The sequence below is a fragment of the Pelophylax lessonae genome (genome assembly GCF_965119305.1).
Source record: "Pelophylax lessonae genome assembly, chromosome: 8".
In the NCBI taxonomy this organism is placed as follows: Eukaryota; Metazoa; Chordata; class Amphibia; order Anura; family Ranidae; genus Pelophylax; species Pelophylax lessonae.
This window is the reverse complement of record NC_138775.1, coordinates 145,922,884-145,942,248: the sequence shown is the minus strand read 5'-3', so window position 1 is coordinate 145,942,248 and position 19,365 is coordinate 145,922,884. Positions and strand designations below refer to the sequence as shown.

General features: G+C 44.6%; 1 protein-coding gene across 1 annotated transcript in view; it reads right to left on the bottom strand.

Moving 5' to 3' along the window:
- The window catches only part of ATF6 (activating transcription factor 6), a 222,536-nt gene that overhangs the window by 72,344 nt on the left and 130,827 nt on the right, over positions 1-19,365 (bottom strand). The window contains exon 12 of the mRNA XM_082265424.1: positions 2,671-2,770. Within this exon, the coding sequence (XP_082121550.1) occupies positions 2,671-2,770 (100 nt within the window). The remainder of the gene's footprint in view (positions 1-2,670; positions 2,771-19,365) is intronic.

The following is a 19,365-nucleotide window of genomic DNA, read 5'->3' as shown; positions in this document are numbered from 1 at the left end:
CTCGATTTTCTCTTTGGTAACAATGAGGGTAATTTGATTTTTTCGATAGAAAAATGTAGCCTTGAACTGCATTCTCCCTGTAATGCCACCGTGGCCATCCTAACTGTGGGCAGTTATATCTATCATCCTTTCTCTTCCTGGTAATAATTCTTCATCCCTTCTGCCGATGGCATGCATGCACAGGCAGATCACGTGCATGCACAGTACGGCAGAGTGGGCGCTGCGCCTGCATGGTGCAGCAGTGGGGACCTTGCGCATATGTGGTGCAGTCATACAGTAGTGGTCTCTAACCTCCTCCATCTGTCTCCACCCCTCAACACACTGTAGACCTCCTCTAGATCCCCCCCCCTCACAGCCAAATCTCAGGGCAATTGAAAATATCCCAGGCATCAAGAGGATTAAAGGATCCTACATCATTTGCCTAGGTGAATGACATAGGAGCAGACCTCCTGTGCAGTGGGAGTCTGCATCTTGTCAATCAGGGTCTTGAAGGAACTAAAAAGGTAGAGAAAAGCTCATCTCTAACTGAAGTGAGCATCTTTTGACAGGATACAGCTGGGTCATCTTTCACTAAGCGGTCTATTCACGTGCAACAAACCCCTTTACTCCATAAGGAGCTTAGCTTTGCCCCGCAAACTGCATATTTCCTCTTGGGTGGTTGCGCTTGGACCTTGTCTGGAACCTTGGCCGGCATTCAGAACACAAGAGAAGACCTAGTTTGAGTATCAGGGCATCCAGTTCTCCAAATACACCCCAGTGCAGAGAGGAAAGGTGCTCCTTCACCAAGCTCCAAAAAGCTTATGATGGGAGGAGAAAAAGCCCCACAGGATATGCAAGAGGGAAGAGTCTCCAGGCTTACATGAGAGGCGCTGGTGTCAGAGCCTGTGTGCTCTGCCTGCGCAGCAGCTGCAGAGGAGTCCATCCTGCTCTGTGTGTTCCACAGCCTCTGCTGGGTGTTAAAATCTACACATAGATACAGGGCAATCCCCTGTTCGCGCTTTAAGGAGACTGGAACCATTGTCTCCAGCGCCCGCTGATGATGTCATCGTGACCAGAAAGGACACTACGCCACTTCCTCTGGGCCAGCATGGAACGCAGGAGCTCCGTCCCTTCCGCCCTACATGTGGGAAATGGCAAATGCGCTCTCCTCCCCCTCTTCTGGGCCAGCCACGCTGCCGGCGAGGACGCTGCCATTCCAGGATGTGTCCAACCATGTAAGGCAGACCGAGACCATCCCTCCTGCTCTCTTGACATCACCAGGCCCTCCCCAGGCACTCAGAACAAGAGACAAGCAGCCACCACAAACACTGCAGGTCTGAATAGGCAGGAGAAGGCTGTATAGGATCCTCTACGAATTCTCCATAGGACAGTCCAGGAGACCCAAAGAATCAGGTTCCAAGAACATGATGTATGGAAAACCACTGCGCTACCAATAAAAGCAGGTGTAAAAAGTAAAATAAACCAAATCCCTAAGTACATCAGGGTAAAACGACTGCCAATCTCTGTAGTGTCACCACATACACAATGAAATGAATAATAAATAATAGATCAGAGCCAATCTATTATTTATTAGGTTCCAGGAACATGTTAACCCCGTCCGGAGGAAACACGAATACTGAAGGGGGGGGGGGGGGGCCTAGAGGACGTGTTTCCTCTCCTAGTAGGAGAAGCGCTAGGTCTCATGGGCTGTCCTGGAAGATGACTTGCGAAAAAATATGTATTATTCCAATTCTATTAACCTTTTCGCTGCCATGCCCTTTGTTTGCTCCACTTTTAAACTCAGCTGGCCAGACCATTTTTACTTTTTGTTCTTTGCTTTTTTTTGCCCAAGCCATATATTTTCTGAAAGCTCAGGACCAGTAGAATAAATAGTAGGTGCTACTTATTTTTAAGGCCCCATGATATTTACCCAGATGTTTATCCAAACAATATTTTGCCAAAAATACACTAACATCATTACCAGATAAAAACACAGCAAATTTACAAAATGCCTACTAAATATAAAAGCTTAACCTGTATTGTGGTAATAAATAACAAATATTTGTAACTTTTACATTGCACCTTTTTGTGAAATTGTGAAAACAGAGGCAAAAGTGTACATATTCAAATTTCTCTAAAAATCGGAAGCTTTTCATTTCTCCCTTACAGCTTTCAGAATTCCTGAAAGACCCCCCGCCCAAACCATATGTTTTCTGAAAGCATATGAGTTGTAGAATAAAAAGGAGTTGCTACTGATTTTTGAGGCCACACGGTACTTGCACAAATGTTTATCAAAACAACATTTTTGCTAAAAATACACTAAAATCACTATTTGCAGATAAAAACACAGCTAATTTTACAAAACTCCTACTAAATATAAAAACTTAACATGTGTGGAGTTAAAAAAAATCACAAATATTTGTGATTCAAAATATATATCACTGTAGTGAGCATGAGCTTATAAACACAAGGGGGAATGTTACGTCTGTAAGGACCTGGCCAGCTGGAAGCAGTTCCCTTAGGTCCGTACGCATGAAAGTGCTAAAGATGGGGGGAGACCTTTCAAACAGAGCCAACATGAAACAGACTGAAGGTCCACTTTAATTTGCAATGACTAATTCACCTACATGGAATGTTTGGTCAATGTTACATTTACCACTTTATAAATATTCCTCAAACAAAAACTCTCACCTGCATTGCTTGAGCTTTATGGGTACTACTAATTGTCCGCCTGGTCTTTGTTCTCTCAGCTTCATGTCTGTGGACCCAGCCACGGAGTTCTTGGTTTAACCTGTTTATTATAAAAAAAATAAAGCATTAGGCAGTTTTTTTTTTGTTTTTTTTTTACATATAAGTTTTTATCTTTAAAATAAAGAGCAGGAAAAAAGTACAGTACAATAAAAGACTTCCAGATATATTACACAGAGTATACAAATATGAGACAATCGGATATTTATTCCATAAACCACATAAAAACATAGGTAGCATGAGTTGCAAGATGAAGGCATTCCAGTCCATACAAAACAAACAAGGATCAGCTCCATGGCTATATACTAGTTCCGACAGTGATTTGAACACTATAATGTCTTAAAGGATGCCCAAAAAAAAAAAAACACACACACAGGAAGAAGGCTTTGCAGAGGTAGAAAAAGCAGGAGATAAGAAGGGAAATATAAAAGAACAGATGGAGTTGATGTCTACACATCTTATAGAAAAAATAAAGTTTAATTAGGAACAGGGATCCATTTTGTAAGTAGGGTTTAAAGTGTTAAAAACTCACAACATTAAAATCAGCCTTTATATGCAGTAAAGCGTGCTTGTTATAATCAATGTGAAACCTAATGGGTTAATCCTGTGCAATATGTAAAAAGGCTGTTTAATCCTATCTTCTCTGATACTCCCCTTCTTCCACAGTCCCCAATCTATGTCCTGATAGAACATAGCCTTGGGGGCACTCTGCACATGCTCAGTTTAGGGTGTATAGCTAGAAAGTTTTTTGGGAGGGTGCATGTGATTGGCACAGGGCCAATCAACACTGTCCAGACAGATTGTCAGGGGCATGCAGCCTCAAAGGGCAGTCAGAGGTGAATGAAAACTTCTCCTACAAGCTTTAACCAGTGCTCTGCCAGACATTGATAAAAGTCACGAGACTGCTTTATACCGCAAAAAAAAAAAAAAAAAAAAAAAAGGTTTCAAATTTGGTATTGCTTTACAGAAAGTGGAGAAAAAGGAGTATTCAAGCTTTTTCAAAAAAAAATAGCAGTGTCTGGATTTTTCTTTACAAACACAAACATTAAGGGCTCTTTCACACGGGCGGTCCGATCAGATCCGCCTGTCAGTTTTTTAGGCGGATCTGATCGGATCCTCCATGCAGCTCTATGGGGCAGCGGGTGTCAGCGGAGGTGACCTCCGCTGACACCCGCTGCCATCCGCATCCGATCCTGTGCTGAAATCTGGACGGATGGAAACCCTATTTTTCCATCCGTTCAGTAATCGGAGCGGAGCGGACCGTGTGAAAGAAGCCTTACTGTATAAACTGAAAAATGCTTGGATATAACTTTGCTGTGAATCACTGAATATATAGTTGTATAACCAGTTTCGGAGAACTGCTTTACATCTGTGTTGCATGGAGTCAACCAACTTCTGGCACCTGTGAACAAGTATTCCAGCCTAGGACGATTGCACTACATTCAAAAATTTCTCTGCATTTCTTGGTTTTACCTCAGAAACAGCTTTTTATTTCTGCCATATCTTTCCCCTATCCAATAAATGTTTTAATCAAAGCACGTTGTTCTTTTGAACAGTGTCTGGAACGACCCATTTTACTCAGATTTTCAGAGAGAAATGCACTATACCCAGCATGTACAACGGTTGCTGCCTTTGTCCTTAAATAAGTGCCACCTGTTTTTTTAGACTGAATGACCTCACTGATTGAACTCCACACTGCTATTATTTTGAACATGCCCCTTTTAATTAAGGTGTCCTTTTATGAAACGGAGATGAGCAGTGATCCTGCTGATCACAGCTCATTTCCGATCAGTTTATGAAACAGAGATGATCGGGGAAGAACATGTTCTCCGCTGATCATCTCTTCACACGGGAATCTGTCATTGCCCGACACAGAAATGGCCAGGTTATGAAGCTGCGATCTCCGCACTTCACTGGTGATCAGGGCCAGAATTCACACTCCTGGATTCACCAGCCCGGAGCTTGTTAATCGGGGAGTGAAGACCAAATCGGGGGAGAACTGAGGGGGAAGAAGGAAGATTATTGACATTCTTCTTCCTCGTTCAGACCCCCCAACACAGTAATCATGGTCCCCCTGCCATATTTATTATATTTAATTTGTATATATATATATATATATATATATATATATATATATATATATATATATATATATATATATATATAATGTATGCGTGTGTGTATTCAGTGTATATATATATATATATATATATATATATTTATATTTATATTTATATTTATTTATGCAAGGGGACTATTTATTAACATTAGTGGGGATCGTGTATTCAGCAGTGATAATTTATCACTGCTTATTAAAAGAGCGCCAGTGATTTTCATAGTACGGTAATCTCGCTTTGTCTCACGAGATTACAGGCGCCCCATTCACTTGTATAGGGTTCTCGGCCGTTCGCCGAGGAAACACTTCTCCTCTGATCACCCTGGGAGAACTGAAGTTCTCCGCTTCATAAAAAGCGTGCCAGAGGAGATAATTTTCCCCGGAGAACTGCAGAGAAGCGAACAGAGAAAAAAATTCACCCTTTCATAAACGTACACCTTTATGATTCAATTACACAGAGTCAGCAGCATGTTGGATCTGTTGGTTTTTGTATTACTCTACTACACCTACTAGTAAATTATTTGCCATGTAGAAATATAATTTATGCCAAAAACAGTTACTGATCTGGTTAGCAATGTTGGACTGCTATTATTTTGAACACAACTGTATAACTTATTACTGTTCATTCAGATTATATGCTAAACATATTAAGGTGAAAACTTTACTGTCCCCTAGTTAAAATAAGACCAAATTGGAGATTATTAGAGCCAGACAACTGAACATGGCCAGGCTTGACTACAGCCAGCCCAGCTCAATATAATCCACACCATCCGTCATCTGAATGAAAGCTGCCCAGGCAGCAGGCTCATATAAATCTGTTGATAGCTATCAGTCTGGAAAGAACTACAAAGCAGTTTTTAAGACTTTGGAACTCAAAAAAGCCACAATAAAAAACATTCTTTATGAATGGAACACACTTGTAAAGTCTTCCAGTCCCCCCAGGAGAGGCAAAGCCTGCCAACATTTCTCTCTTAGGGGACAGTAATAAATTAACCAAGTCACAGCATACAAAAATCACCTAAGAAACTGCAGGATTCTGTTAATTCAGCAGAGGCCAATGTTGTGGACTCAAAGAAAAATTGGATTTTTGACTTACTGTAAAATCTATTTCTCTGATGTTCATTGATGGACACAGCTCTTGATCCTCATAACCAGAGTTATAGTGCCCCCTACAGGAGTAGGACACTAGGCAGAAAAAAAGTCTGACTACGCCTATGGGCAGTCTCAGGGAGTATACTCCCTCTCTCTGCTATAGGTACTCAGTTTTGTTACACGCAGTGTTAGAAGAATTACAACTCCACAGAGGGGTGGGTGCTGTGTCCATCAATGAACATCAGAGAAATGGATTTTATTGTAGGTGAAAAATCCCATTTTCTCTTTCGTTCATTGATGGACACAGCTCTAGATCTTCATAACCATTGGGATGTCCCAAAGCAGTGTTAAACATGAGGGGTTGGAAACTGCGAAAAATAAAATTCCCAAGGGCAAACTTTAGCTAACCAGGTAAACAGAAGCTCAACCAAACCAACTGTAGCCCACCTGAAAAAAACACATCCTCAAAGAGGACCAGGTCCTCTAACAGCAGCCTGCAAAATCTTGCGGCTAAAGGAAGCATCCGCAGATGCCAACACATCATCTTTAGAGAACTTTGTGAAAGTGTGCGCCGATGACCAGCATCACTGATGCCTGATGACGGAAGGCCCAGGAGGCACTGTGCGCCCGAGTACAGTGCGCCTTGACAGGGAAAGGAGGAACCTGACCCTTGATGGAATAGGCCTGAACCACCGTCTGTCTGATCCATCTGGAAATGGTCACAGAGGAAGCGGACAACCCTTTCCGAGGCTCATCCGTGAGCACAAATAGTGAGTCAGATTTCCTAAAAGACTTCATATCTGCCACGAACACCCTAATCACTGGACCACATCCTAGGCATGCAAAGCAATATCCTGCAGATGTTTTGGCCTGGGGCATAGGGAACGCAACACAATATCTTCATTCAAATGCAAATCAGACACAACCTTTGGAAGGAACGACGGACAGGGATGAAGAACCACCTCATCTCTGTGAACCACCAAGTAAGGTGAACGACAGGATAACGCTGCCAATTCCGACACCCTGCGTGCAGAGGTGATAGCCACCAAAAAGGCCACCTTCTGGGAGAGTGAAAGCAAGGGAATCTCCCGAAGATTCTCTAAAAGGGGGCTTCTGGAGGACTGAGAGCACCAAATTGAGGTCCCAAGGTGGTAAGGGAGTCAGCACTGGAAGAACCAAGTGCCAAACTTCCTGAAGAAAAGTACACACCAGGGAGTGTGTGGCCAAGGGAGAATGAAGGAAGACCACTAAGGACGACACCTGGCCTTTGATAGTACTCAAGGCCAGTTTCTGCTCAATCACCCCTTGAAGGGAGGTCAAGATCAGAGCCACCGAAAAAGAATGAGGATGAACCCCAAGAGACTAACACCACGCAATGTACGCTTTATACGTACGATGGTAGATCTTCCTAGAAGTAGATTTCCTAGCTTTTAACAGTGTTGAACCACCGACTCAGACAAACCTCTATTCATCAGCACCCAGCGTTCAACAGTCAAGCGGTCAAGGACAGCGACTTTAAAGCGGGATAGAAGATTGGTCCTTGGGACAGCAGATCCTCCCTGAGAGGAAGCATCCAAGGAACATCGGCGAGCAGCAGTACTAGATCGGCGTACCAAGCCCAGTCGCTAAGTCACTGGCCTAAGATGACTGCAATTCCTTCTGCCTCGATCCTGCGTAGAAGTCTCAGCAGAAGCTTTAGAAGAGGAAAGGCGTAAAATTAGACGATACTGACCCCACTGGGTCACCAGCGCATCTGTGGCTTCCGCCAGAGGATCCTGTGACTGAGCCACAAACCTCTGCACCTTTCTGTTGAGCCAAGATGGCAAGAGATCCACCTCGGGAATGCCCCACCAGAGACACAACTGATGAAATGCCTCTGGATGACAGATCACTCCCTTTGGTCCAACGCCTGTCAACTGAGGTAATCTGCCTGCTGGACAGGACAGGCTGGCATTCTTGGTGACCATTGTCTAATACAAGGGAAGGAAGGATTTGCTCAGCCGAATTGCTGGGAAATGAAGCCACCATATCAGGGACTATTTTGTTCCCTGGCTCAGCCGGATCCGACTGCCCAGAGTCTTTTCCCATTTGGCCAGAATCTCCCTTTGCAGGGACCTCATATTGAACTGTGCAAACAGAACCGCCTCAAAAAAGGTAGACACCATCAGGCCCAGCACCCACTTGCCAGTCCGGAGGGATGATCATCTGCTGGAGATGAATCGCAGCCTGCAGTTTCTGGAGTTTGTCCAGATGAAGGAGTACTCTGGCTAAGGCTGAGTCCAGAGTCTGACCCAGATAGTCCAGCCTTGTGGATGGAACGGAACCAGAGGTCAGTCCAGCCTTGTGGACGGAACCAGAGCAGACTTATGAAAATTCAGAATCCACCCGCACTCCCTCAGAGTTTATATGGTAATATCCAGGGTTTTCACCAGAGCAGTAGAAGCCACAGCTCGCAGAAGGAGGTCGTCCAAGTAGCCCAGTACCTACCCCCGTTGGCGTAACAATGCAAGCACTGGGGCTAAAACTTTTGTGAATGTATGAATATATATCACAATCAAAAGTGCATGTACTCTTAAAAAATGTGATAAAAAAAATCCAGGTAATAAAATGAATTTCAGTGATCAATAAAATATAACTTAATGAATGATTAACATAGTAAAGTGCTCGTGCTAGTAAAGTGCTTGTGCCAATAATATCTATTGATAAAACATTAGCATACACAAGTGGGAAAAATATAGTGCAAAGTCCATAAATAGATAAATCAATAATTTCTTCCGTGCTGTGCTGATATCCAGTGACCAGGTGCTGGTGCGTAAATATTATAAAGTGACTTGGTGCATCAATAGTAACGATGGCCGCTCACCTCCTGGTTTGGCTCAAATTATAATGAGCCAAACCCGCTTTTGCACACACAGGTGCTATATAGTAAGGGATAGGCAACTTCCTCCTGTCCTCCCTCTGGAAAAAGGTGCTTCAGGTAGGGTATAACGGCCAGGCCCGCAGTGCCAAACGACACAGTAAAGGGGATAGGATGGTCACCTCATCATACTCATCTCTTCACCGTCACGTGAGGATGCATATGTAAAATAAACACAGCAATCTAATGCTCTTTGTAGCAACTGGTTTATTGGGGTAAAAAATACAATAAAAAACCTCACATGAACTGGCACTCAGCCAGTGCGGGCATGGACAGCAATAGTGGGTGCTACAGCGTGTGCCGGCTCCTCCCCCATACGCGTTACGTCGAAAACCACGCCTTCCGCAACCTGCCCAAGTCTCCATTTCTACCGGGAGACCCGAGTGACCAGCCGACACGTCCGCCGGCTGGCCGCAAACCCAAACAAAGCCAGATTCGGCTTTGATCGGGTCTCCGATGTAGAACCCTGGAAGCGATGTCATGACATCACTTCTGGTTACTGGAGCCTTAAAGGCACCAGATTTAAAAAAAAAATAAATAAATAAATACAGTATTCAAAAACAGCCAAACTTGGTGTTTTGAATGCTTTTTAAGTGCAGAGGAGGGATTTGGGGTGTTTTGATCCCTTCATAAGGAACACCTGTTACAAGGGATGTTTATATTCCTTGTGACAGCAATAAAAGTGATAAAAAATAAATAAAATAAAAAAAATGTAAAAAGGAGAGTTAAAAAAAAATTAAAGTTAAAGCGCCCTGTCCCTCGGTGCTCGCGTGCAGAAGTGAACGCATACGTAAGTCACGCCCACATATGTAAACCGTGTTCAAACCACACGTGAGGTATCACCACGATCGTTTGAGCAAGAGCAATAATTCTAGTACTCCTCTCTAACTCCCAAAAGCTATCCGTTAAAATGTTTTAAAGCGTCGCCTATGGAGATTGAGGTACCGTAGTATGTCGCCATTCCACAGGTGTGCGCAATTTTAAAGCAAGACACGTTAGGTATCTATTTACTTGGCGTATCATCTTTCACATTATACCAGAAAATTGGGCTAACTTTACTGTTTTGTACTTTTTTGATTTATAAAAGTGTATTTTTAATCAAAAAATTGCATTTAAAAGACCGCTGCGCAAATACCGTGCAACAAAATATTGCAACAATTGCCATTTTATACTCTAGGATCTCTGCTAAAATATACACACATTATATGTATATATATATATATATATATATATATATATATATATATATATATATATATATATATATATATATATGTACATACATACATACATACACACACACACACACATACATACATACATACATATATATACACACATACATATACATACAGAATGTTTGGGGGGTTCTGAGTAATTTTCTAGCAAATAAACAGATTTTAACTTGTAAGCAACAAATGTCAGAAAAAAAGCTTAGACATGAAGAGGTTAAATTAAAAATGTGCTGGTTTTTCAGGTATACTCATTTTATTTTAAAATACTAGAGATACAAGCATTTGTCAAATGTTTTCAATAAAAATGGAATTAGGAAGGGAGAACATTTAAAGTAGAACTGAAGGCAATTGTTTTTCCATTTTGGATATAGCAAGGGAGGGTTTTTCTTTTTGTCAGGTTTTTTTCTTCCCTTCCTATGCCATAGCTGCAACAGAAAATGAGAGGAAACCATTCCAAAAGTGAAGGAAATCCCTGGCAGTAACCATAACTAGTGTTCTCATTGGACACTTCAACCTCTAATATTGTTCTGGGATTTGTGTTTAAAATAACAGCAGTAAAAGATCACTAACAAGATCAATTACTGTTTTTGGTATAAATTATATTTCTACATAGCAAATAATTAACTAGTAGGTGTAGTAGGGTAATAGAAAACAAACAGACCCAACAGTCATGACATGTATGCTGCTGATTCTGTATAATTGAATCAATAATTGAAAGGGGCTTGTTCAAAATAATAGCAATGTGAAGTTCAATTAATGAGGTCATTCAGTCTGAAAAAACAGGTGTCAAACAGGTGGCCTTCAATTCAGGACGAAGGCAGCAAATGTTGTACATACTGGGTATAGTGCATTTCTCTATGAAAATCTGAGTAAAAATTGGATTTTTGTAAGATCTTACCGTAAAATCCTTTTCTCTTAGCTCATTGACAGACGTAGTCCCCTTTGATTCTCATCAATAGGGTTATGCTGCCCTCTACAGGAGTAGGACTAGGCAGAAAGAAAAACGTTCTGGCTCCACCTTAGGGGCAGTCCCAGAGGGTATATCCTCTCTCTCTCTCCTACAGGATGTTAGTTATGTCACAAAGCAGTGTCAGAGAATTTAACCCAACCCAACTCAATGATAGAGGGGCGGGTACTACGTCTGTCAATGAGCTAAGAGAAAAGGATTTTACGGAAAGATCTTACAAAAATCCAATTTTCTCTGTCGCTCATTGACAGACGTAGTCCTCTTTGATTCTCATCAATAGGGACGTCCCAAAGCAGTGCCACAAATGAGGGGTGGGATTGACAGAAATCAAAATCCAATCTAGAAGGCCCAACCGGTGCCAACTAGAAGTTTAAAGGCTCAGACAAAAAAGGGATGAGACTCAAATAAAATTCCAACGGAAAAAAACCCTCGAGGTAGACCACCGGTCTCCTCAAATTGCGGCCTGCAAAACCTTGCGGCCAAACGAGGCATCAGACGATGCCATTACATCAACTTTATAATGTTTTGTAAAGGTATACACCGACGACCAGGTAGCCGCCTTGCACACCTGGACCACTGACGCCTGATGGCGAAAGGCCCATGACGCACTAAGCGCCCGAGCGGAATGCGCCTTAACAGGGAACAGGGGCTCCCGACCCTTAATAGAATAAGCCTGTACCACCGTCTGTCTGATCCATTTGGAAATAGTCACGGCAGATGCAGGCAACCCCTTTTTGGGCCCATCCGGGACCACAAAAAGTGAATCCGTCTTGCGAAACGAGTCCGTCGTTTTCAAGTATACCCTGATCGCCCGAACCACATCCAAGGAGTGTAAAGCAAACTCCCGATGATGGCTGGGCTTAGGACACAGGGAAGGTAATACAATTTCCTCATTCAGATGAAATTCTGAAACCACTTTATGTAGGAAGGATGGATTCGGACGTAGAACCACCTTATCTCTATGAACCACCAGATATGGGGAACGACAAGATAATGCAGCCAGTTCTGACACCCTGCGTGCAGAAGTGATAGCCACCAAGAAGGCCACCTTCTGGGACAACGTAGGTAAAGGAATCTCCCTAATATCTTCAAAGGGAGGTTTCTGAAGAACCGACAATACTAGATTAAGATCCCAGGGTGGTAAAGGTGCGCGCATTGGCGGAGCCAGATGTCGCACCCCCTGGATGAAATTCCGCACCAAGGAATGAGTAGCCAAAAGGTTTCTGAAAAAAGATAGCTAATGCTGAAACCTGACCCTTGATAGTGCTCAAGGCCAGTTTCTGCTCAACTCCTTGTTGCAGAAAAGCCAATATTCGATTAACCGAATAGGAACGTGGGTGGAACCCCAGGGGTTCACACCATGCAATGTAGGACTTCCATGTGCGATGATAAATCTTTCTGGAAGTCGCTTTCCTTGCTTTAACTAGAGTAGGAATAACTGAAGCTGACAATCCCTTGTCCTTCAGCACCTGGGTCTCAATAGCCAGGCCGTTAAAGCCAGCGATCGTAAAGCAGGATGGAAGATCGGTCCCTGAGACAGTAGGTCTTCCCTGAGAGGAAGTCGCCACGGGACGTCCGCAACCAGTCTGACCAAGTCGGCGTACCAGGCTCGACGAGGCCAGTCTGGAGCTACCAGGATTACTGTAATTCCTTCCCCCTCTATCCTGCGAAGAAGTCTTGGCAGTAACCTGAGAGGAGGGAAGGCATACATCAGCTGGTATTGCCCCCACGGGGCGACCAGTGCGTCTGCGGTCTCTGCTAGAGGATCGCAGGAGCGAGCCACAAATCTCCGCACTTTCCTGTTGAATCGAGATGCCAACAGATCCACATCCGGGGTGCCACAACGTAGGCACAATTGGTGGAAAACTTCTGGATGGAGGGACCACTCCCCCTGATCCAGAATCTGACGGCTGAGATAATCTGCCTGCCAATTCTCCACCCCCGGAATGAACACCGCGGAGAGAGCTGGAACAAACCGTTCCGCCCAGCGAAGAATGCAAGCCACTTCCCTGGCCGCCCGGACACTCTTGGTGCCCCCTTGGCGATTGACATAAGCCACGGCCGTGGCGTTGTCCGACTGGATCCGAACCGGGCTGCCCTGGAGTTGCTCGGTCCAGTGAATCAAACAAAGTCTGATCGCTCTCAGTTCCAATACATTTATCGGTAACCTGGATTCTTCCGGGGACCAAAGTCCCTGGGCGGATAATCAACCGAGAATTCCTCCTCATCCGGATAGACTGGCATCCGTGGTCACAATCGTCCAATATATTGGCAGAAATGACTTCCCCTGGCTGAGCATCGGAGATCGAAGCCACCAGACCAGAGACTCCCTGGTCTGTTCGCTCAATCAGATCAGATTGTCCAGGGATTCCGGATTCCGATTCCATTTGAGAAGAATCTCTTCCTGAAGAATTCGGGTATGGGACTGGGCAAATGGTACTGCTTCGAAGGAAGCCACCATCAACCCCAGAACCCTCATGCAAGTCCGAAGAGAAGGCCAGCTGTTGGATAGTAACAACTGAATTGCTGATTGAATCCTCCGGAGTTTCCCTGCCGGAAGAAATACTCTTGCCCTGGATTTGTCTAGAATTAGACCCAGATATTCGAGCCTCCTGGTGGGGACCAGAAATGACTTTTGCCGGTTCACCAGCCACCCGAATTCCTGTAAAGAGATCATAGTAATCTCTAGGTTTTGTAACAGGGTCTGCGGAGACTCTGCATGAAGCAGAAGATCGTCTAGGTAACCTAGAATCGATATGCCTCGTTGACGCAGCAGTGCCAACATTGGGGCCAACACCTTCGCGAAGACCCGAGGAGCCGTGGCGAGACCGAAAGGTAACGCCGCAAACTGATAATGGTTCTCTTCTACGGAGAAACGTAGAAACCGCTGATGTCCTGCGTAAATGGGAATGTGAAGATAGACATCCTTGATGTCTATGGACGCTAGGAAATCCCAGATGCAGGGAGGCCGCTACTGTGCGAATGGACTCCATCCTGAATTTTCTTATGTTGACAAAAGAATTAAGTGCCCTTAAGTCCAGAATTGGACGCACCTTGCCCTCTTTCCTGGGTATTGTAAATAGGTTTGAATAAAAACCTTGAAAACGTTCTGCCCAAGGAACGTGGACCACCACTCCTTGTTGCAGTAAATCCGTGACCGCCCCCCGCAAAGCTACTAGGCGATCCGGGGATAGTCGGATATTGGAAGGTAGGAATCGCACCGGTGGAAGAGATCGAAACTCGATCTTGTACCCTGACCTTATGACTTCGCAAACCCATTTGTCCGGGATTCTGGAAAGCCATGGATCCGGGAACCGGCAAAGACGTCCCCCCACCCCAGTTATGGGTGGGGGCGCACCTTCAGGCTTTAGTAGTCTTATCTTCAGGTCTGGAAGAATCGGACTTTTGCTTGCCCGACCAGCGTCCCCTGAAACCTCCCAAAGGAGCTTTGGAGGACTTTGTTTTTTCACCCGTGGGACGAAAAAATGTCTTATGAGCGGAGAAAGAAGGCCCCCGTCTTTGACGAGGTCCTTTACCCTTAGTACTTTGTGGTAAAAAAGTGCTCTTTCCACCAGTGAGATCCTTGATGATCTCATCTAAGTTGGCTCCGAATAGACGCTCTCCTAGAAAAGGGAGATTAGCCAATGCTTTTTTGGAACCTTGGTCAGCTGACCAACATTTTAGCCACAGTGTACGCCTGAGGACCACTGCTGAAACTGATGCTCGCGCCAACAATGGAGTGGCGTCTAACGCTGCGTCACAAACAAACTGTAACCCTTGTATCATCTGTTCCAACAAATCTGATACCGCCTGAGGGACATCTTCTAAGTCCCGGCGTAACCACTTGGTCCATTCAGTTACAGTTTGCGAAACCAGCCCAATAGTAATTATTGGTCTGAAAGCTGATCCAATCAAGGAAAAAATGGCGCGAGACATAGCTTCTATCTTGCGATCCACCGGATCCTTAAAAGACGGAGCGTCTTCCAATGGAATGACCGTAGCTTTATTTAATCTAGAAATTGGTGAATCCACCACCGGTGGTACTGTCCATTTCTTAAGGAGGGCTTCCTCAAACGGATAACGCCTAATAATGCGTTTGGAAATAGCAGGGGTGCGTTTTGGCTGACTCCATTCTTCCTTGATCGGATTACCGAAACATTTGGGCAATGGAAATACTTTCGCCATTTTGGTGCGTTTTTTAGTACCAAAGGGAATTTCAGTCTCAGCTACTTCCGACGGTGTAACCTGTAATCTTAAGGTTTCTCGGACAGATACAATTAGTGCGTTTACCAACGCTTCCTCTCGGGCTATGGCTGATGCCGAAACATCCTCCTCACTGTCTGAAGAGACAGTACCCGAGACACAAATCCCAGATGAGGTACCTGCAACTGCAGGAATAGGCTCAGACTCTGAATCTGAAGTTTCAGATGAAATGGGGGTAGGCGGGGGTCGCTTCCTTGCGCCCTGTCCCTGACAAGCCACTTCCACCCGGGATACAAAGGTTTCCATAACTGCTGACAATGGCTCAATAGTAAGCGGGGTGCTGGAGGGTCCTGCAGCCACCTTGAGGGGATCAGGTGGAGATACACGTGTGGCCGGGTCCATGTTAATCCAGGATACTTGCCAGAAATTTTTTTTAAAAAATAAAACTTTTTTTTTTTTTTTATCTGTATCCCACCAGCGCAATAGCGCCCCCCAGTGTACCTGCTTTTTGACCCCCACAGAGAGAGAGAGAGACCCCAAAGGCTCACCACCCGATGCAGAGTTTTCCTATCAACTGCAGTCAGCGTTTGTCTTGTGCAGACTGGGAAGTCCTGTGCTAGGTTTCCCGGGTAAAAGGAAGTGGCTCGGCCCCGTGTACGCCTTCCGGCGTTCCCAGCTGCTCCTCAAGATTAGCTGGGCACCTCAAACATGGCCGCCCCCATGCAGGAGACAATAGGCTCCAAAAAAATGGCGGCCGGCGTGATCTGCGGGCGGCTTGTGTGGACCTGGTCTACAGCAAGATGGCGGCGGACTGCCGATGTAGCATTCTCAGCACAGCAGCCTACATGCTCCAAGCTAATGGCGGCCTGTCGGCCTGCGGGAGTCTGACGATCCACTACAGTCAAGGTAGGCTCTACCTCCTATGTATGCTATAGTACTGAAGTCAGTTTGCAAACCAAGCCTGCTGGTTTAAAATGTTAGCTCCCAAACCAAGTCCGCTGCCCAAACCAAGTCCGCTGCCCAAACCGAGCACATTATCACTGAGGATATGTGAACTTATCATAGGTTACAAGGGGGACTTTAGTGTCAGAAAGGATCCGACCATGCATAGAGGGGCCCGTATCCCAAAACGCCTCACAGGGAGGAAAGGGAAACATTTACTCACCATACCGGACTGACAGGCACCCTCTCTTCACAGTACCCTCTCCACCGAAGTGGGGGGCTGTCGACCAATCCGGACGCCTTGACTCTCTGGTTCCTGGCGTCCAAGCGAGACGTTTAACTCGCAAGGTCAGTCCCTCCAATGGGACTATGTCGCGGCCGACCCAGCGCGGAGCTATGGTCTGCACGCGCTCGTAGGCTGAACCGAGGTGACCACTGGATCTCAACATCCAGCCCGTCGCCCGGTCCTGCATACTTACTTGAATGTGTCGCGGCCGACCAAGCGTGATGCTATGGTCTGCGCGCGCTCGTAGGCCGGCTAGGGTGACCACTGGATCTCAACATCCAGCCCGTCGCCCAGATCCGGCGTAATTTGCTTGAAGATCTCACAGGAAAAAAACTGGAGAAACTACCTAAAAAAAAAAAAAATATATATTTTTTTTTTCTAAAAAAAATCTTGCCAGGACCAAAAGATCCCAGCAAGGAACTTAGGTCCTTACTCCTGACTAGACAGAAAAAAACTAACATCCTGTAGCAGAGAGAGAGAGAGGATATACCCTCTGGGACTGCCCCTAAGGTGGAGCCAGAACATTTTTCTTTCTGCCTAGTCCTACTCCTGTAGAGGGCAGCATAACCCTATTGATGAGAATCAAAGAGGACTACGTCTGTCAATGAGCGACAGAGAAATGGGTCGTTGCAGACAGACCTTGTTCAAAAGAACAGTGTACTTTGATTAAAAAGTTGATTGGAGAGGGGAAAACATGCAAAAAAGTAGTGCAGACACTGATCGGCTGCTCAGCTAAAAATGATCTCATGTTTTAAAATGGCAAGCAAAGCCAGAAAGGCGTGGAACCCCCCCACCCCTGAAAACTACCATTTGAATGGATCGAAGAATAGGCAAAATGGCAAAGACTCAGACAATGATTGGCTTCAGGGTGATTAAAGGAGGTCTAAAGTTACCTGCGAGTACAGTAAAAACTTGAAAAAGCCACACTATCAGCAACAATCCCCCGCAAAGTCCCTTTGGTGATAAAATTACATGTGCTGAAGCGGTAACAATTTGCCAAAGAACACACTGACCGGCCTAAAGAGAGATGATGCACCATTTTGTGGACTGATGAAAGCTAGATTGTTCTTTTTGGGTCTAGGGGCTGCACACAGTTTGTCAGATGACTCCCAAACACTGAATTCAAGCCACAGTACACTGAAGACAGTGAGGCATGGTGGCGCAAGCATCATGGTATGGGGATGTTTCTTATACAATGGTGTTGGGCCTATTTATCACATACCAGGGATCATGAATCAGTTTGAATACATCAATATACTTTAAGAGGTCATGCTGCTCTATGCTGAAGAGGAAATGCCCCTGAAATGGGTGTTTCAACAGGACAACGCCCTCTAATACACTAGAGCGTCTTGGTTCCAGACCAACAAGATTAACGTTATGGCGTGGCCAGCCCAATTCCTAGACCTTAATCCAATAGAAAACCTGTGGGGTGACAAAAAAAAATGCTGGTTCTGAGGTAAAACCAAGACATGCAGAAGAATTGTGGAATGTAGTGCAATTGTCCTGGGCTGGAATACCTGTTCACAGGTGCCAGTAGTTGGTCGACTCCATGCAATGCGCATGTGAAGCAGCTATCAGAAACCGTGATTATACAACTAAATATCAGTTTAGTGATTTACAGGAGCTATATCTTCAAGCTTTTATTAGTTTATACAGTAAATGTGAGTTTGTAAAGAAAAATGCAGACACTGCTATTGTTTGGAAAAGGCTAATATTCCTTTTTCTTCACTTTTTGTAATGTAATAAATTTGAAACATTTTTCTTTAGGTTTCGATTTGGAATAGACTGTGCAGTGGTCTCAATGTATTTGAATGTATTGAAATAAATGCTATTATAAGGATTTTGACCTTTAACTTTTGTAAACACATTGCTATTCATTTTTAACACAACTGTAGAGAGTAAATCTCCCTAAATGGGAAAACAGACAGCCAATAAAACCAGACGGATTTTCTAATCTTGTTCTATAATGTTAAACTAAGAAAATAGGAATGGTGAGTTCACTGTAAATTTAATTTCTCAAGTATAATACAGGTCACAGAAATTGTATTGATAAGCTGTGTGTTTTATGCTGCTACCTTAAGGTGAAAGGACACCTGCAAAAGGTTTGCTGAGGAAGTCCCCAGTGCTTCCCAATAACCCCACCCACTCAGACTCCAATTTTGTAGCAAGCAATATGGAGCAACAGAGGACATAGGAGAGGGACCTGTGTCCTAAACTGTACCCTAAACTATGGACTATTCCAGCAAGTCAAAATTCCCCATTATCTGAGTCGTACACTACAGGACTTTTATTCATAGACCATGGGACCTCGCCAAGCAAAGCATTGAGGAGGGGGGGGGGGATAAAGCAAAAAGTAGCAAGCAGTCCACCAAAAGACTCAACTAAAAACACTCAAATGACAGCTTCAAGCGTCTTGCAGCTGAAGCTCACACAAATAGAGGCCTGGGGAGCCACCGGGTAAACCTTTTAGGAAAGTATGAAAGAAGACCAGGGTGATGGCCTTGCACACCTGCAAAACAGATGTCGGATGCTGAAAAGAAACACCAATAGATATAATGATGGGCCCTGATAGGGAAGTAAGGAACACCTTCCTTGAGGGCATAAGCCCTGGAGATGAGTGACTTGGGCCACCTAGTAATGGTAGAAGAGAAAGAAGGATGTCACTTTCTTGGGACCATCAGGAAAGACAAAAAGGAACGGCTTCTCTGAAAGAAGATGTTGCAGCTAGGTAGACCCTAACTTCTCTGTCTACATACAGCCAGTGAGGGGGGAATATAGGGAAACGAAAAAAAAAAAAAGGAGGGGGGGGGGAGAGAGGGGGTGAAATAGAAGGATAGTAAGAGAGGAAAAAGGAAAAGTGGTCGAGGTCTCACCTTAACC